Here is a 20,886-nt window from a genome sequence, read left to right as displayed (position 1 = left end):
AACTGATTGTTGGGGCCGGGGAAATAAGGGGAAAATAGAGAGCTAAAAGTGATTCCGTGGATACCATCGACCAATATACAGACTACAGTTGGAGAAATAGGCGGGGACTGAAGAGAAGTGGTGATGAATTTGGGGAAATATTAAGTTAATTGCTAAAGATATAGTCGTGTAGAGTTGAAACTCCAAATCTACAGGTCAGGGCAGGAATCAGGGTGAAGGTAATGGATCTACAAGTTATCCTCCTGGAGGTGACTGGAACTGCGATAGTTAATGAGATTGCAGAGGTTGTAAAGCCAAAATGGGTTGGTGGTCTTAAAGGAGAATTTAAAGTAGGCAGTGCCCCAAAGAGATGGTCCAGAAGGTCAGAGGCTGTGTTGGTGAATTAAATGAGAGGCTCCAGGTTTTGTCCTGTAGGAGAATTACCAGAGAGGACGCATCCCCTGACTTCTAATTCATATCCGTCATTCTGAAGTCCAAGAAATCAATTTCAATATACTGCAAATTCTCTTATTATTTGTGGCTTCACCACTATTTGAAATGCTCTTCTCCATCCTCTCTCATTTATTTCAAGATCAGGCTCAAATCATAGCTTTCAAATGCCTTGACAAATTAAACAACTTCCTTTGGTTCACTTTTGACTTCCATTGGCCTTCCTTCTTGTAACAGTGCCAAATAAGGGTTTATTCCTTAACCAGAGAGATTGGGGCAGAAAGTGTTCTTGATAAAATCACTCAGTTTAACTGAGAGGTAACAGAAAAGTTTTTAAAATTGTGGCACTTAGAATAATGATGATGCTAAAAAAAACTAAAGATGGGTGTGTACCCTTGTTTTAAAAAAGGGGAAGAAGGTAATATCCTCAATTCCTTTTTATATTGTAGCAGGGTTAATTGACTGCTGAGTAGGGGAACTGCTATAGATATGGTATCTCTGGATTTCAACAGTCAGTAAGGCAAATTCTTTCATGATAGCTTTTTAGATAAGAGTAAGAAGACTATCGTGCTTATAAAATTGGATAGAATATGGAAGAGGGAAGATTAGGTTTTGATTGCAAAGAGCAAAATATGATGAATCAGTGAAAACTGTAAGTAGATTTTAGACAATTGTGGAGAAGTCTTTGAATAATTAAGGCGTCCTAAGTTGAAGTAAGCTGTCTTCTGAGGCTGTTTCCCTATTCCTGGAAGTATTCATGCCTACTCTCCTCGGCTTATTCCTGGCAATGCTGAATGTTGATTGTTTTTAACTGAGTTCATGTTTTCAGGTTGGGCTAAGAGATCTTTATGAGCCCATGTCACTCCAAATTCCATGAGCCTATGAGAGTTTGGCTTTAATATGAGTATATTTGCTGGTAGAAAGAACACAATTGAACTTGTATCTGAGGAGGCAGGAGTCAGGGTTCAGTTATCCTGAAAATACATTTTTAGGATGAGGAACTTTAGATTTAGATGTAAGAGTTGCAGGAGATTAAGATGACTGAGATAATGTGTCCTGGTCCCCTGCACCACCCTGCCTTTATCTAACCTCCCCACTACTTTTTTTATAATGGAAAGTGTCTACTTCTTTCTCCCCCCATTTATTTAGAGCCCAGATTATTGAGAGATTATTGCAATACTGCTGCATTTTGCACCTATTCATTTGCGTATCTGTATTCAATTGCATATTCATGTAATTTTTTTGTAATTGTTTTCCCCTTTGCTGTGTATAAAACCTGCTGTTCTCTACCCACCCCCAACCTGTAAACTAGTTGAGTCAATGTCATTTTTCTCATTCTTTTGAATCGAAACACACCATAAGCTGCTAAATGCATAAGAAGCCCTTTGAAGGAGTGAATTTAGATTTTGCTCAGAATCTTATTATTTTTCAAAGTAATGGTAATAACGATTAGTTGATTAAATTGATTTAAGCATTTAATTCATTCAACAAACATAGTATATCTGATTATACAATAACTTATAAAATTAGAAAATTTTGTGCATATGCTCATTCATCTGTTAAAAATGCTTTGGTTATCTTAAAATGTTGATTTGGACAATGAGATTTTAGATTTGTGTTAGAACATTAGGCTAAGCAGGTAGGCTTTGCAGTGTTTCTTAAAGGTCATTAAGCTTTTTTTTTTTTTTTTTGAAGAAGTAGAATTCCAGAGCCTCAGGTCTTCCTGAAAGCTGCCTTATCTTTGGTTTTTAAAGGTTACATTTGGGAAACATTTGTAGATTTCCACATTGTTCTTAGCCTCTGGGAAATAGAGACCCAGATTTTTTTTTTTTTTTTTTTTTACTTTTCCCAGACATTTTAGTCTCAGATTCCTTGAGATTTCATAATCTGGAATACACATAGATGATCTGAAATAATGCTGGTATTTGAATGGAAGAGTAAAAATGAAATGGTTTAACGTTTACAGATAAAGGAGGTATGAATATAGATTGCATAGCAGTAAGAATATACATATTATGTAGATTATAAATGATTTATCATAGATTAAAATCAAATATTTAATTGAAGTAGATCTAACATGCAACAGTCCCAAATTTTAAGCATGAAGAAAGCTGCTAATGCTCCTTTCTATAAGAACTAAGTGAATTATGTACTGATTAAGTTTTATGAGGTTTTATAAGGATATCTGCCAAGGACCAGCATTTATATTAGTTCTTCGCAAAGTAAGCATATAAAGTACGGATAACAAGTAGACCGAAGTACTTGATGATTGGCTCGTGTATTTACACCTACCTCTGCCTAGTTCAAAAGAACATTTGAGGTAACTTATAAGAGTACATTTTTTTTTTTTTTTTTTTTTGCGGTACGCGGGCCTCTCACTGCTGTGGCCTCTCCCATTGCGGGGCACAGGCTCCGGACGCGCAGGCCCAGCGGCCATGGCCCACGGGCCCAGCCGCTCCGCGGCATGCGGGATCCTCCCGGACCGGGGCACGAACCCGCGTCCCCTGCATCTGTAGGCGGACTCTCAACCACTGCGCCACCAGGGAAGCCCATAAGAGTACATTTTTAAAAAGAGATTCAAACGGAATAATAGGAAGTATGGTAGCCCAGGAGATCCAAACCTGAGGGAAAATAGAAATGTACAGGTATAACTGTAGGGTCCAACCCGGTTACTCAATTTTGTCTGCAAATTTGAGGCAAAAAGAGAACATTTGTCCCTCATATGATTTTCATTGTCCATAAGGAAAAAAAAAATAACATATAGCTTCTCAGAGGAAGGAATAGTTTTCCTTATATTCAGTCTGGAAACAGATTTCTAGCACAGTTTCTTACATAGGGATTACTGAATAGATAGATACTGTCCTCAACAGTATCCCTAAGGTTTTAAAAAGGTGCTTATTGTAAAGGTGCTTAATGTAATACTAATAGCAAGTGTGAATGAGCCCTTGTTGTATACCAGACACTCTGCTTTCCAGGCATGGTTCCGTTTATTTCCGCATCCACCTTCTGATGTAGGTACTGGTGTTATTCCCATTTTAAAGATTAAGAATCTGACAAAGGTTACATAATTTGCTCAGGATTCACATAGTTAGTGGTGGACCCAGGCACTCTGATTTCAGATCCTGTGCTCTTAACCATTTCTCCAGTAAGAAGTACAGTTTAAGGATAGTATTTCTGTCCCAGAGAACCTAACGAGAGTCTTTATTTATCAGGAAAGATTCAAATATCTGGACTTTTAGGTGACAATATTTTCTCTATTTCTTGGAAAACCATGGCATGAACAGTACTGTACATGTTTTAAAAGTTCATTCGTAACTTTGACAAGCTCATTTCATCCTCATACGACATTACTAAATTCTTCTGTTACTCTTATTTGTTAAAACCATTTAACTATTGAGATAATAAATGTGCTTGACTACTGTTGGAAAAAATCCCTCGTCAATAGTTTGAATGATTGTCTTATAGAAGTAAGTTTAAGTTTATTATTTCTACCTACAGTGAGCAGAACTAGAACTAGTTAAAGATCACCTGTCGGTGTATTTATGCTCAAAATAAAGAACAGCTTACTACTGAATCAAACTGATGAAGAATAGAATATATTCCTTTATGGGATATCATTCCTTGGAATTTTGGAGAAAGGCTGAGTATTGCAGGGGGCTTTCTATCCTGGGAGGGATATGAAATTAGCTGAGCTGCAAGATCCTTTCCAACTCGGCATTTCATCATTCTATTTCCAATTGAATATCTGTTTCTGAGACTTACTCTGTAGTCTCATCAGTAAAATTGAGCTAACGTTTTCTTTATTGTATGGTTGATGGGTTCTGAAGATCAAATAAATATTATATATTAAAGTCCTTTGAAAATTGCTAATACTGTAATTATAATAATTCATTAATTCTTTCAACAAAAGGAAGCATTTTTTCTTTTCTTTTTTTCTTATTTAATAACTACATACCAGCTGAGTGGCTGTTATATGGCACATATATTTTACATGTATTATTATCCAATTGACTTATTTTTAATACATTTAGATTTTTCTCTCTTTTTAATCACCATTCACTTATTTTATTCCCCAACTGCCTAAGTAAAACTCTCAAAGTTTTAAATTTAGATAACGCCAACTAGGTAAAATATTATACAATTTTAAATCAAATGGAAATTCTGTTTACCTGAATCTGTATCATTATCCTTTAGCAAGAAAAATCAAGATTGGAGACAGATTGCTTCTCACCATCATGCCCTTCTTTAGAAAAATAGAAAAAAATAAAGAGTATTGATCCTGTAAGATAGACAGTCATTTCTGAGTAGGACATATTATAGTTAAATTGATCCTTTAGAACTATTACTTTTTTCCTTTGACTCTTTGGCGTAATTCATGCTCATCATTTTCTTTGAAAATTAACTCAAATCCAGTGCGTTACAGAGGGTTTTCTAGGTTTTTCTCCACTTCATTCTAAACACCCTACAGTGTGTATATGAAGTTTTGGCTCTGTTGTTTAGACTTGCGCAGACTCAGATTTACAGATTTTTAGAGCCAAAACAGTTCTCTGCAACCATCCAGCTCAGTGCCTTCATTTCTGGATAAAGAGAATGAGACCCAGCCCCAGTTACAAAGCTGGTCAGTTTTTGAGCCAGAATTATGACCCAGGGCAGTTTTCATTCCCTTCTGTTTTGTAGTTGCTTGATTGTTTTGTGTGTATGTTTGGTCTCCCCAGCTAGAGGATTCGTTGTCAGGGACCAAGCTTTTTTCCCCTCATCCAAAGATTCTTCTGCATTGTCCCTATTCAGTGGAGGCACAAGAGAATGCTGGGAAGCTAGCCTTTTGGTAGCAGATGCCAGTGGTATATGACTATCCTTTGCTCTAGTGCTATTTTTAAGCTGTCTGCAATTTTTGTATTAATATTGAAAACATATTTCTTATATGTTTATCTATTAGTGGGACTGTTTAATGTTATATGTAATTCAGGTTTTGTATTCTCAGAGTTGTCCTGACACAGAGACAGAACTAAATACCTCTGTATTAATTACTGATTAGATAAAATTGTACTTTCTGATAACTTGGAATACTGTGACAAAGGGGATGAGAAGCAAGGTCTGTGTCTCAGTGTTCGATGGCTTCTTCTAAGTTTTCTGTAAGTTGTATAGTACAGAAGAGCTTACCTAGCACAGTGCCCCTCAAACCTGGCCATATATGATGATGACACCCCCCTCCCTGCATACCACCTGAATTGGGACCCCTGAGGTTGGGACTTGTGTATCTTTATGTTTAAAGTGCTCTGTGGTAGAGAACCATTGGCGTGGAAGAACAGCATCATTGAGATAAGGTCCCCTGTTAAGAGAAAGTTGCTAAGTTGGGAAGGAGTGCTTGTATATATATAGTTGGGGAAGAATGGATGTGTATATAGAAACCTAGTAGAAAGGTACAGGTTGATTTTTTGCATCATTGAAATTACTTGATTGCTTTTGGGATATGTCTTTTGGGCCCACATAGCAGCTGAATTGCAACTACAAACCTTCATAAAGCCAGAAAGGAATTAACTAAATAAGGACTATGACTTCTGCTGCTGCAATTCAGAAGTGATAGACAGTCTACACTGATAACAGAAATCTGTTATTAGAAACTGCTATTTTGTCATCTTAATGAGTAGTGGCTAACCCAAACCTATTGAAAGTTGTAGTTAGATTGGTTCTGTGGCTGGACATCATGGGGCCCATTTTACAGTTATCTATCAATTAAATCTCACTCTCATTGCATTTATTCAATATTAGATATAACTGCACACCATTTATGAGGCTTCCATATTGGTATCCCATTAAATATTAAAGAGATGTTAATGAAATAAAAATAGATATGTTGGGAAATCACAGAACAGTCAAGTGGTCACAGAAGTGACCACTTATAAAAGTGGCGAATTAGCAAGCCAATTTAAACTTGGAGTTTTTTCTGAGCCTTGCTTTGGGCTGGGTTCTGTGGATTATAGCAAAAGCCTGAGACCAACTTTTTTTTTTTTTAATTTTATTTATTTTTTTGTACAGCAGGTTCTTATTAGTTATCCATTTTATACATTTAGTGTATATATGTCAATCCCAGTCTCCCAATTCATCCCACCACCACTTTCCCCCCGTGATGTCCATACGTTTGTTCTCTGCATCTGTGTTGCTATTTCTGCCCTGTAAACTGGTTCATCTGTACCATTTTTCTAGGTTCCACATATATGTGTTAATATACGACATGTGTTTTTCTCTTTCTGACTTACTTCACTCTGTATGACAGTCTCTAGATCCATCCACGTCTCTACAGATGACCCAATTTCATTCCTTTTTATGGCTGAGTAATATTCCATTGTATATATGTACCACATCTTCTTTATGCATTCATCTGTCGATGGGCATTTAGGTTGCTTCCATGACCTGACTATTGTAAATAGTGCTGCAGTGAACATTGGGGTGCATGTGTCTTTTTGAATTATGGTTTTCTCTGGGTATATGCCCAGTAGTGGGATTGCTGGATCATATGGTAATTCTATTTTTTAGTTTTTTTAAGGAACCTCCATAGTGTTCTCCATAGTGGCTGTATCAATTTACATTCCCACCAACAGTGCAAGAGGGTTCCCTTTTCTCCACACCCTCTCCAGCATTTGTTGTTTGTAGATTTTCTGATGATGCCCATTCTAACTGGTGTGAGGTGATACCTCATTGTAGTTTTGATTTGCATTTCTCTAATAGTTAGGGATGTTGAGTAGCTTTTCATGTGACTCTTCACCATCTGTATGTCTTCTTTGGAGAAATGCCTATTTAGGTCTTCTGCCCATTTTTGGATTGGGTTGTTTCTTTCTTTAATATTGAGCTGCATGAGCTGTTTATATATTTTGGAGATTAATCCTTTGTCCGTTGATTCGTTTGCAAATATTTTCTCCCATTCTGAGGGTTGTCTTTTTGTCTTGTTTGTAGTTTCCTTTGCTTTGCAAAAGCTTTTAAGCTTTATTAGGTCCCATTTGTTTATTTTTGTTTTTATTTCCATTACTCTAATAGGTGGATCAAAAAAGATCTTGCTGTGATTTATGTCAAAGAGTGTCCTTCCTATGTTTTCCTCTAAGAGTTTTATTGTGTCCAGTCTTACATTTAGGTCTTTAATCCATTTTGAGTTTATTTTTATTTATGGTGTCAGGGAGTGTTCTAATTTCATTCTTTTTTTTTTTTTAAAGATTTATTTTATTTATTTTTGGCTGAGTTGGGTCTTTGTTGCTGCATGCGGGCTTTCTCTAGTTGCAGCGAGCGGGGGCTACTCTTCGTTGCTGAGCCAGGGCTTCTCATTGCGGTGGCTTCTCTTGCTGCGGAGCATGGGCTCTAGGCTCACGGGCTCTAGAGCGCAGGCTCAGAAGTTGTGGTGCACGGGCTTAGTTGCTCCGTGGCATGTGGGATCTTCCCGGACAAGGGCTCGAACCCGTGTCCCCTGCATTGGCAGGCGGATTCTCAACCACTGCGCCACCAGGGAAGCCCTAATTTCATTCTTTTACATATAGCTGTCCAGGTTTCCCAGCACCACTTATTAAAGAGACTGTCTTTTCTCCTTTGTGTATCCTTGCCTCTGTTGTCATAGATTGGTTGACCATAGGTGCGTGGGTTTATCTCTGGGCTTTCTATCCTGTTCCATTGATCTATATTTCTGTTTTTGTGCCGGTACCATATTGTCTTGATTAGCTTTGTAGTATAGTCTGAAGTCAGGGAGTCTGATTCTTCCAGCTCCGTTTTTTCCCCTCAAGACTGCTTTGGTTATTCAGGGTCTTTTGTGTCTCCTTACAAATTTTAAGATTTTTTTTTCTAGTTCTGTGAAAAATGCCATTGGTAACTTGATAGGGATTGCATTGAACCTGTAGATTCCTTTGGGTAGTATAGGCATTTTCACAATATTGACTCTTCCAATCCAAGAACATGGTATATCTCTCCGTCTGTTGGTATCATCTTTAATTTCTTTCATCAGTGTCTTATAGTTTTCTGCATACAGGTCTTTGTCTCCCTCGGTAGGTTTATTCCTAGGTGTTTTATTCTTTTTGTTGCAGTGGTAAATGGGAGTGTTTCCTTAGTTTCTCTTTCAGATTTTTCATCATTAGTGTATAGGAATGCAAGAGATTTCTGTGCATTAATTTTGTATCCTGCAACTTTAGCAAATTCATTGATTAGCTCTAGTAGTTTTCTGGTGGCATCTTTAGGATTCTCTATGTATAGTATCATGTCATCTGCAAGCAGTGACAATTTTACTACTTCTTTTCTGATTTGGATTCCTTTTATTTCTTTTTCTTCTCTGACTGCCATGGCTAGGACTTCCAAAACTATGTTGAATAATAGTGGTGAGAGTGGACATCCTTGTCTTTTTCCTGATCTTAAAGGAAATGGTTTCAGTTTTTCACCATTGAGAATGATGTTGCCTGTGGGTTTGTCATATTTGGCCGTTATTATGTTGAGGTAGTTTCCCTCTATGCCCACTTTCTGGAGAGTTTTTATCATCAATGGGTGTTGAATATTGTCAAAAGCTTTTTCTGCATCTATTGAGATGGTCATATGGTTTTTCTTCTTCAATTTGTTAATATGGTGTATCACATTGATTGATTTGCATATATTGAAGAATCCTTGCATCCCTGGGATAAATTCCACTTGATCATGGTGTATGATCCTTTTAATGTATTGTTGGATTCTGTTTGCTATTATTTTGTTGAGGATTTTTGCATCTATATTCATTAGTGATATTGGTCTGTACTTTACTTTTTTTGTAGTATCTTTGTCTGGTTTTGGTATCAGGGTGATGGTGGCCTCGTAGAATGAGTTTGGGAGTGTTCCTTCCTCTGCAGGTTTTTGGAAGAGGTTGGGAAGGATGGGTGTTAGCTCTTCTCTAAATGTTTGATAGAATTCACCTGTGAAGCCATCTGGTCCTGGACTTTTGTTTGTTGGAAGATTTTTAATCACAGTTTCAATTTCTTGTGATTGGTGAGACTAACTTTTGAGCCAAGACATTTAGTTTTCAAAGGAGGCAAAGTTGGATAGACTGATGATTGTGATTTTATAGTTGTTACATATTTATAATTTCTTGAATATAATGAGACAGAGGATGATAAGTTTTCTTTTCTTTTTCAACTTGAGGACTCCTGGGATCATCTAATTCTAGAATTTCACAGATAAGGAAACTTCAAAAAAATGTGATAACTGTCTCTTAGTAAGTATTCAGAACAGGAAGAACTTTATTTTCCTCTTAGTACTGGGTCACTACTAAGTTATGTGTGTACGGATCACATGGCATTTTCATTTAGTCAATGGAGAGTTGAGAGGGTCTGTGTTTTAGCACTTGAATATTGGACACGATTCAAATGTGAGTCAAGTGTGTCTAGAGGCTTTATTCATACCTATTTTCTTTTAGTCAGCAATGCTTCATAATGCCCTGGTTTCATGAATTAATTTTAATGGAATTAAACTTGAACAGCTCAAAATTATATAATTAATTTCATTCAGCTACAATTAGAGTGACTAATTGAATCAAGCCTACTAGCATGACACCTGGCGGCAGTCAGCTACATGACAGTAGCAGCAAGTATGTAGGACTGCGGTGAGAGAGTTCCTGTGTACTAGTGAGTTGGTAGAAAAATCTTTTCTGTTGATCATCTCAGAAAGGCCTTGGGTTGACTGTAGCAGTGGAAAGATTTCTAGAGTTGTTTAAAAAAGTCAAGATTTTAATTGAAAGTAACACATCTCAGGAAGATTACATTTTCTCTAGGATAATGCTGAGTAAATGTTACATAAATCTAGAACATATTGGTTTAGCATGCTTCTAATTTATATTTTACTGCTATCTGAATATGGTTTTGCTTTCTAAAAATACTTAGCATTGAAGACCCTATTTTTTTCAGAAATCTTAGCCTCTGGACTTATTCCTGAGTGTCCGTGCATTTTCATGTGTTGAAATGTGTTTTATTGCAGAACTTTTCAATTGTGAAATCCCCATGGTACACGAGAAATTTCTGCATATGCAGAAATTTTTCCTTCCACTGGAAACGTTAACTACAGTTGACTAACAACTTCTGTTTGAATCTCTTTCCTTTCCTTGCTTCCATGGCTTGACTTTATCTAGTTTTTCTTCCTTCTCTGACTCCTTTCTAATTGTACAGACCCCCCTTGATAGTCTTCTTTTAATATACTCACTCCTTTGGTGAGTGTATTCATTTGAATGGCTTCAGCAATCAGATTTAGGAAGATGACTGTTTCTCGCTATATGTTATTTGTGTCTTGCAGATTCAAATGTTCAACACTAAACTCATCCACTAGACTGTAAACTCCATGAAGGCCTGGGCTGTGTCACGTAACTGATTGTATCCCCACTGCATAGTACGATGCCCAGACATCTACCATGTACAAATATATATTTTAAAAATTGTTCTCCCGGTCTCTAGGTTTTTCCAGTCAACTCCAGACTAAGAGAACTCAGTCAGCTCCAATCCCATCTTCTCTGATAATCTGTGAATCCTCTAGTTATTTTCTCCCAATTACCTCCTTTCCCATTTTTTATCCAGTTGTCGAAACTCTCATCAACTTCTACCTGGACTGTGCTAAGTTTCCCTTTTAGTTTCCCTTACTCTGCCCTCCCTCTTAGATGCAGCCATCTAAGGATGGATGTAAGGATGTAAGTACAGTAGAATCTCAAGGATCTCTATAGTAGTATAGTAGAATCTCAAGGATCAAGTAGAGTAGAATCAAGTATAGTAGAATCTCAAGGATCTCAAGGATGTAAGTATAGTAGAATCACCTAAGCCCCCTTCCCCCAAATTAAATTAGAATTTTAGGTCATGGGGCCCAGGAATCTTTTTTAAAAAGTCCCCTGAGTGAGTTAAAGTACAGTCAGGATAGAGAACCACTGGTGTGTACAAGTTCATTAATCTTTCTTATGTGTGGCTTTGATTAGACAATTCATAAAGATTCAGTGGCTACTATCACTTATTTATTTCACTTTGAAATAAGGTCCAGATTTTTCACCTTGGTATTCAATTATCCATAGCATGTCCCTCTTCAAACTTTTACCATCTTATTTCCTAATATCCCTCTTTAAGTACTTCACAGTGCAGAAAGTTGGAACTTTTGCCCAGGTGTCTGCTTTTTGAGTTCACCCATGCTGTTTTTCCACCTGGAATGGCCTTTCTCCCATCTCTACTTTGAGAATTCCTGCTGATCTTAAAGACCATCCAACATGCACCATTTTCTATCGCACCTTTCTTGAGCTCTCAATACTGATGAGTTTCTTTTTCTTCCTTTGAACCTTTTTTTTAGTGCTCTAGACCTCTTATAATGTTAATTGTACCTTATGTTACAGCCTGCTTTTTGCCTGAGTTATGTTCCTAATAAGACATTACTTTTCCTTACTTCTTGGCTTCCCCCTTGAGAACCCATAAACCCACATATAAATCTCTCATCTTCTTTGATGCTTTCCCTGCCACCCCTTCCCTCTGCATGTATGGACTCACTTCCATCCTTGATGTAACTGTACCACATTTTTCTATTATGGCAGGTCATGTGCTGTTTCAACGACTTCTTTACAACAATCTTAACGTAATTTTTACAGTAAAATCTTCACTGCTAGTCATATAGTAGGTGCTCAATAAAGCTCTGCTATTGAGTCAATAACATATGCAACAGTTACTAGAGATACTGCTCCCATTTCTTTAAATTATGGCAGATTTAGAAGCATTTTTAAAAAATCTATAAAATGAAAAAATAGACAAAAATATGTAACATTTAATGATAATTTATATATATATATTTTTTTTTAGAAAAATGTGATAAAGAAAATACTGAGAGAGATATAACTCAAGCCACTGATAGCTGCTTCACACATGGAGAGATGCAAGACCAGTCCATTTGGGGAAATTGTTCGGATGACAAACTCATCAGAAGTAAGTATTTTTGGAGAAAACTGGAGTGCTTTGGGGACTTGACTATGATAATATGCTCTCAGTTAATCGTCTGATATAATTGTGCTAGAAATCTGTAAATCACCAGAGTTCATCTGAAAGTGTTTTTCATGAGTCTTTTAAAATGCAGCGCTAAAAGTAGGGTATAAATAATACTATCTGTCAGCTTTCATCCCATCTTTAAAAAGGAAGAATTGACCTATACATTTTGGACTCCATCCTCAGAGAGACTTAAACAAAACTTAATACCTTCTTGAGCAGTGACTAAGTAGAAGTCAGACAGTTCGAGGTATAAACAGACTGTGAAACTAAAAAGATAAAGACGGAGGTAAAGGACGACGAGTAGTGCTTTGGTAATGCCGTGCGGTCCTTGTTCTTCTGGCCAAATGATTCCAATCTGTTTTTTACAGTTAACACTTTTATCACTACTTGGCTTCTTTTTATTCTCTTTCTCTTCTTAAAATTGCTCTGTAGAATATATAAGAAGCTTTGGTTTAGTTTTGTTTTACTCTGGGAATACACTGAAATGTCAGTATCTTTTGAGTGCTATTCAGAATGCCTGTCAATGTCAGGTTTTACTTGTTCTGGTCGCTAAATTCCCCCAGGTGGATTCAAGATGAATTTGCCATATAATGAACAATTTTCTGTAGTGAATGTGTAAGTAGAAAGAACACTACTATGCCACACCTGGAAGGGCATAGGAGTACTACATCTTTTGAAATTCTCATTCATGGTAACAGAATTATCGTGTCACTTCTCAGTTTTCCAGAGTAGACAGAGGAGAAGTTTTATTCTGGGAATCAAGCGTTGTTTTACTTTATTTTTTTAAATTTAATTCTTCACTTCAGACAACTTCATAATACAGACCCTTTTTCGTGTTACATATTACATTTACTTTGAATCTTGGAATATTGCCTTTCCTCTCTAGAATGCCCAGTATCTGTCCTTAACTGAAACCAAACAGAAAAAAAGCAGATAGAAGGAAAAAGCCAACTTTGTAGAAAACAAAAAATAACAATAGAAACAGTACTGAAGGAGACTTCAAGTTTTCAAACAAAAGTTCTAAAAGTGAGTGTGTTTTAGTTTAATTTTAGAACCATTTTGGTTTTTTACACCTTTCTATTTGGGAAGGGAATAGAAAGGAAATGAAACTCAGAAATTTGTGAGGAGCGAGATTTATATAGCTTTCTCCAAAGAATCAAATAAACATTATTTCAAGTAAACATTTATCGCTGAAACATATATTGGTTGTCTTCTATCTAAATATTGACTCTACTGTTGTGAAACTTAAGGTTTTGTGAGATACTGGCATATTTTATCTATGATTTTCCAAACAACCAGAGAGTTAGAGCGAGAAGGGGTCTTACAGACAATTTTAACTTCACCTTTTGGGAGACAAAATTGTTTGCTCATTTTTTTTTCCCACAGTCACAGAATTTTAAGTGTGTGTGTTTCGTTTAATTGATTTATTTCCCTAATCTCCCTTCCCAGGGCCCACACTAGGAAAACGTGAGTAAGAACTCTTAGGACAAAACCCAAAACATAAGTACTGTTGTTTAAGGATGTGGCAAGTCATATTAACATGTTAAAATTTTTTTTGTGCTATTTGATGAAGCTCATTTTAGTTGCAGAATTCATACCGTTAAAGGGAATGGATTTAAAATGAACTCCTCTCTCTATTGTCTATACTGGTTACATGGACAATGATAAAAAGAAAATATTGTAAACTGCATGAAATTCTTTATTGAGATGACGATGCAGCCTGTATCACGGGGCAGTGGAGTATTTGGGAACAACTGTCTAGTTGCCTACTAGAAGGAATGCACTGAAGGAATGCAGAGAGAGAGCTTTATGGCCCCCTCTGAGAGGGCTGCTGGGAAAACTGACAGATGAATGGATATTGAAAGATAATGGCCAAAGACAGTATTGTTCTCTGGCCCAAAACATGTTGCCAAGAATTTCCAGATATTTGTGGGTGACTTTGGACTGTGAATTCTGATGACAGAGTTCAAAAACTACATTTTTGTTATTTTCCTGGTCATACTTTTCTAGACAAAGGCTACTCTGTTGGGTCTACGGAAAAGTTTGATATCTCGATTCGCTGGGATGGAGCATTTTATGTCATCTTTAAAACCGATTTAAGTCTGGATAGCATTTGCAAGTTTGATAATCTAATAGCTTCTGCTGTTCCAACTCCCAGATACTGAACTCTACAAACCCAGCCTGACTTTCCATCTTTGGCTTTCCCCGTTGAGTCGCTGGCCATCTCTGTGTCATTTAACATCTGTCTCTCTTAACCCTGCAGTTAGGGAGATGCTTCAGCATCTAGCCCATTTTGGGGGCCCAGTGAGTCTTTTGTAATAACAATAGGCCCTGGAAAGAAGGCGGTGGCTCAGAGCTGCATGGGGGAGGAGGGGAACATCTGTGGTGAGTCAGGACTGGGCTGGCTCCTGTGCCAGAGTCCTGTGTGGCTCCCTGAGCACCGTGGAAGAGGCGGACAGCTTGCTCTCATGGAATTGATTTTAGTTTCCCACTGTAGTGCGAGGTTGGCTGGATGGAGGCATCATCAGAAAAATGAGGCCGGCTAGGGTGTGGGAACATTTTCAAATGTGCAACCCACTCTTTTTCCAAGCTTCCATGGGACAGTTCAGCTGCACAAGCAAGAAGTGAAGGGGAGTGACTGTTTAATGAGACTTTTTTCTTATCTATTCTTGAGAGTGGTGAGTGAGGGCTGGCCGCTAATGTCTCTGTTGTCCCAGATGCCTGCTGCCTTCTTTGTTAGATGTTTAAGGCATAATTTATAGGGGACTGTTAGCTGTCAGTGTGATGAGGCTGTTTTTACTTTTCTGAGAATAACCGGGCTCTGGAAAGTCAAGGGAGTGGCTGCTTTGGAAATTGTATTCTAATTAAAGGGTGTATTCTCAGACCTCATAAACGAGATCCAAGCTGAGAATAATTTCCAAATTATTCTGTGAACTTTAACCCTGACCTCAGTGGACCACCCACTTGTGGCTCAAAGTTGGTGCAGGCTCTACACAGGCCTTCCGGCTTCGTGTGCCTTCTCTGGTCCTTCTAGAAAACATCACAGGTGGCAGACCTGAGGTATTATGCTCTCAGGGCCTAGATTTCAAATTGGTTGCCCTTGAGTTGCTGACTTATTAGAATCCTTTCTGGAAGTTATAAATAAAGGAGAAGAAATCCATATGGAACCGAACATTTCAAATAAATAGGCCATACACAATCTGGTCAGGGAATGTGCGTTGTGATCCTCTTTCTTATGAAATTTAAATGAAAAAGATGATTCCAACCACTTAAATTTGTTTCTAAAAAAATCTAAATCACATCAGTAAAGAATTAAAAACATAAGGAGGTTTTGTGAGGAAATTTTATAATTGGAAAGGGTTTTTTTTACTGTATAAATTTTTATCCTTTATACAGTTTAAAAGTCATTCGTATTTGGAGAAAATATTTTGGTGTATAATTTAATTTCTGGAATGGGGCTTACATTTTAGAATTTGTAAGGGTATCTTTCTATGGTTAAAACTGGCTTTTCCCCTCAGATTAGCATATATGGGACAGTATAGAATTTGGAGCTATGCCTTGTTTTACTAATCATTAGTCCTCTGACTTAGTGGAATAAATGTTGCAGTGAAGTGACTTCCTCAATTAATATTAATTTTTCTATTTAACCCATAAAATGCATAAACTGATAACAGGCAATAGGCAACATTTCATGTTTTAATTAGGCTAGAAAAGGAACAGAAGTAACATTTCATCTCAGTCTTTGGGGGGATTTCTAAGGTAGGAAGGAGTGTGTGTGTGTGTGTGTGTGTGTGTGTGTTACTGTGCTCATACTCATAGGCATGAGTAAATTTTCCTTTAATTTAGGTCAAATTCTACTATTCTAATTATTTCCTATGGAGAGAGAGCTTACATTTTTCTTTGTTCTTCTTTCTAAAATGCCTCAGGTCTCTCTCTCAGTTTTTTCTAGGTCTTTCTGAAAATTCTTACTACTTAACTTTATCCTTGGACATTGTTTTTTACATAAACGCCTCCTAATTCTAAATGTCATTACTTCACCCTAGAAATTTTCCTTAGCTTCTCTTCTGAAATAAATTTCCCATTAAATGAAACTATTTTCCTCAGCCAGTTCTCTCCTTTGTGATTTTGTAGAATTCCCATGATCTGAAGCAAAGTTAGAATGCTCTACTTAAATGGTAATCCCCATTCTATTTAACCCATTTATTCATTTTGAAGAGGTTTTAGCTCTCATAATAGTAAGCACTTAATTGGTAGTAGAACGCAAGCCCTTGTTCTCTAATTCACACTCACCTCTTCTTGATGGAGCTGGTGCCTCATGCTTTTTCACTCATGCTTCTACTTGAAACCCTCTTGGCGTCCTCTGAGTTTCCTCTCAACAGGCTCTGTTGTTAGGAGCTCTATCATTTCTTTTACTTGCCTTTGCCACCTTATTGCTGATCACCCCTCAATGAATACCATTTCATCACATTAGGGAATGCTTCCTCTATCTAAAATACTGAAAGAGAGGCAGAGACTACTCAGGTGCACTATTTATATACTTAGAGCATTTCTCACTTTGACTATAGGGAGAGAACACTGAGAGGTCAGGATTTAAATGTTTTCAGCAGCTCTCATGTTTTAATGCTCATCTCAGTAAGTATTATTTGGTTTTCTTTAGAATTCACTTTATATAAAAGAGGCCATAAACAAGCACCCCACCCCCCCTCCACCCAGTAGGACTGGGAGATGTGGCTTTCCTGCTATGTTTCTTAGGTAATCTGGTAGTCTTTCCCTGATATCAGTACTTCATGCTCATTCATTTGGGAGTAAGTCATGGTGACGTCTGTCTTGCTTAGTGCCTAGTCCTCTATTTGTCTCTCAGAAAAATTCTCTTTTTTAATATGCTGACCAAATGGTGATGTCGCTACAGTTCGGATGCTTTACTTGTTGCTATAGACAGGAATGAACCATCAATCAATCCAAAACCCAACTCATGGTTTGATTTTAGGGTTGGGTGGAAAATCAGTAGCCATTTCTGATGGTCACCCATATTTAACACATTGGTCGATGATAGCCATTAGGCTGTGTTCCAGAATGGAGCTCAAGTTCCCTGACACACTCTTTCCTCGTGGTGCGTGCGTTGCCCCCTGCTCATCTGGGTTCTGCCCAAAAAGCTGGGGAGAACAATTGTCCGTGTTTTGTTTTCAGCATCTTAGATTCAGGGACCTGGAGACCAATGAAAGCTGACTGCCAGGGTTCAGACCTCGGATGCATTATTAGTACTGATGTTGAGCAAGTTCCCTAAACTCTATGAGATCAAGTTGCTCATTTTTAGAATGGAGGTACTAATTCTGTATACCTCATTGTGTTATTTTAAAGGTTATACAGGAAAACGCACTGTATGCCTAATTAGCACAGAGCTAAGTGGGTAAACACTCAAGTGAATTTACCATTTTTTATTATGATTATTCTTGGGCCCAAGTATCAGTTATAAGGCTTTTTTTTTTTTTTTTTTCTCTCTGTGGTTCCAATGGGTTACACGTCCAGACATCCTGGGTACATCCTGGGTATATTTCAGGTCTTCCTGAGACCATTGATATTTACGTCCATAACGGTGGCCAGCATAGTGGCTGCTACGTGGTTTATGATTAATAAATGCTTGATTACTTAAGTGTATTGAATTAATGAGAGGAGGGCAGAGATTCCTGGTTCATTCATGTCAAGTTCCATATGGAACTTCCAAGTTGCATAGATACTCTAATGACGTGAAGCTATCAGGTCCTAAGTTTGACTGCTGTTCACTGATAAGGCTCTTCTGAAGTGTTTTCAGTGAACTGTGGCAGTGCTCTGGATAACGTTTACTGTCTGCCTAGGTGGGTAGGGATGACGCTTTATGTAGGGCCTTTTTTGGTCTCCTATTCCTTATTTTTCTTGCCTACCAACAAGAAAAAATTTTGAGACTACTTCAGTTCCCTTCCTTCCTTCTTTATCCTTCCTTCCCCTGCTTCTCCCTACCTCCCCACTCTCCTCCCTTCTCTCCCTCCTTTCTTCTTCTATCTTTCACTGCCTTTCTAAGTTAGTTTTTATGTTTTGTATTCTATAAAATACAATATTTTTATTATTGTTCTTATTATTCCTATTAATATTATCATTTAATCTATTACTTTACCTTTCATCTTTATCAAATACCATGACTCATTCAATTTCCAGTCTATATCCTACTACACTTTCGTTAAAGATTTTCAGATATTCCTAAAATCTTTTGCTCTTTACTGGGGGAGATGAGATGGTATTGAAGTACAAGTGGTGGATGAGGGCTCAGTGAGGGAGCCAGATTTATTCCTTTCCCATTTGGGAGTTCTTTGAGCCTCAGGGAGGAGCTGAGGCCTGGGAACTAGCTTAGAGACCACCCTGAAAATGCTAACCACTGAAGAAATAAATAACCTTTAATGATCAAGACCATAAATACTGCGGTCTAGATAATTTTAGTTCTCAAACCTCAAACTTCCTGGATCTGAACACTGTGAATTTACTCATAGATTATTATTTGTAGAACATGTTACTATAATGAACTTTCAGGATTAGGAATCAAAATATAACTTTGAAAACTGAATAAAAAATCAGTTACATTACGATGGAGTGCTAATAGTGTGCCGACACTGTGTTGTGTTGGATACAGTGATGAATAATACAGGTGCGGTCTCCACATTCAGAATTTACAGTCTGGTGGAAGAGACATACAGTTCATCTTGAAATGATAGTGTGTGTTTTGAATGCCGTGATGAGGAAGTGCAGGCAGCTGTGTGTTCACATTTCAGAAACACAAATACTCAGGTAGGGGGGAGTCCAAGAGGGCTTTCCAGAGGAAGTGGTGTCTGTTTTGACACCTGAAGGAGTTGGCCAACTCAAGCAGAGCAGGGGAGGGAGTGGAGCCAGAGTGTTCCAGGCCCAAAGAACAGTACACCCACAGGTCTAGAGGCAAGAGAGAACGTGGCCAGCTTGAGGAGAGTTGGAGAAGCTTTGTGTAAGCTGGGATGTAAGATGTGAGATGAGGGGTGGAAAGATGGAGGGAAAGAATCTGTTAATAAGCGTTGAGGGAAGATGGAAGGTATTGAAGGGAGAAGTGACTTCAATTTATATTTTAGTTTGGCTATATTTTAGGATGATTGCTTTTGCAATAGTTAGAAAATAAATAAGAATGGGAAGGACTGAAGGCATTAGGAGATCAACTGAGCCTGTTGTGTTAATCCAACTGAGAAAAGAAGGTGGCTTGGACTGGGGTAGTGGCAGGTGGGTTTGCAAGAAGTAGATGGATTCAGCTTTTTATAGGGTACAATCAATCAGTAAGACCTCTGGGGAAAGGGAATGTCAGGTGCTGGGAAGGAGGCCAAGGTTTTTAGTTTGGACAAATGATAGTTGTGATGAAAGGACAGTGGGGCGAAGGAGTTAAGGACATTGTCCAACTAGAGCTTGAAGTGGTGGGCTGTGAATGGCAGATGGGTTGGGAAAGAAGTGAAGACAGGAAGGATCTTACAGATAAGAAAGAAAAACCAGTGATACTAATGAATCCCTAAAGATTTCTCTTTTTTTTAAGAAACTAAACAAAAGAGGTATAGATGCAGTAGGTGAATGGGATAAGTGGAAAGAGAAGATGGATTATGAGAATGGGAAATAGGAATTTAAGACTTCTGAGGTGGAACAATCCCAGGTGAGGACAAGGACCGAAGTGTGGCCCTGAGGATGCGATGGAAATAGCTTTCCCTAAACCCAGAGTACTTGATTGGGAAGAGATTTTGGAAGCTTCACAAAATTGCCGTATTTGGGGGCTTCCCTGGTGATGCAGTGGTTGAGAGTCCGCCTGCCGATGCGGGGGACACGGGTTCGCGCCCCGGTCCGGGAAGATCCCACATGCCGCGGAGCGGCTGGGCCCGTGAGCCATGGCCGCTGAGCCTGCGCGTCCGGAGCCTGTGCTCCGCAACGGGAGAGGCCGCAACAGTGAGAGGCCCGCGTACCGCAAAAAAACAAAAACAAAAACAAAAAATGGCCGTATTTGGCAGGTGGGGAAACAGAAATGCGGATGTTTCCTCCAAGCAACATGGCAAAGCTGGGGCTTCATCTACGTTTTTCTTGCATCTCAATCTCTTGAATTCCTCACCAAACCTTGGTGGCTAAGAAGAAGGCAGCCAGTTTCCATGGTTCTTGAGAACTTGTCTCTGGGTCTTTGCTGCTTTGTGCTAAGGTCAGTCACCTGCTGTAGATCAGAGAGATAGTAGTTTGATATCCTCTAAGCTGAGGACCCTGAAATGAGCAAAGAATAATACACATGATTTGAAGCTGCTGGTTTTCTTTACTGGAAGATTCTAAAGGATCTTCTCCAACTAGTCCAGTAGACATACAAAATTGGGACTTAAAAAACAGATTAATATCGATCAGTGTGTGCGTATCAAAGTATATGTGTGTATTTATTTTTTTCTTAATGGAAGATATC

At 38.1% G+C, this 20,886-nt stretch overlaps 1 protein-coding gene across 2 annotated transcripts in view; it reads left to right on the top strand.

Moving 5' to 3' along the window:
* MDFIC (MyoD family inhibitor domain containing) overlaps window positions 1-20,886 on the top strand; it is a 99,741-nt gene that overhangs the window by 10,518 nt on the left and 68,337 nt on the right. For both annotated transcript variants that reach the window (XM_027102137.1, XM_027102139.1), the window contains exon 3: window positions 12,237-12,359. In XM_027102137.1, coding sequence (XP_026957938.1) covers window positions 12,237-12,359 — 123 coding nt within the window. The remainder of the gene's footprint in view (window positions 1-12,236; window positions 12,360-20,886) is intronic.

The sequence above is a fragment of the Aethalodelphis obliquidens genome, unplaced genomic scaffold (assembly GCF_003676395.1).
Source record: "Aethalodelphis obliquidens isolate GAN/ISIS:26980383/991018 unplaced genomic scaffold, ASM367639v1 scaffold5, whole genome shotgun sequence".
Lineage (NCBI taxonomy): Eukaryota > Metazoa > Chordata > Mammalia > Artiodactyla > Delphinidae > Aethalodelphis > Aethalodelphis obliquidens.
This window is presented reverse-complemented; position numbering and strand designations above follow the sequence as displayed.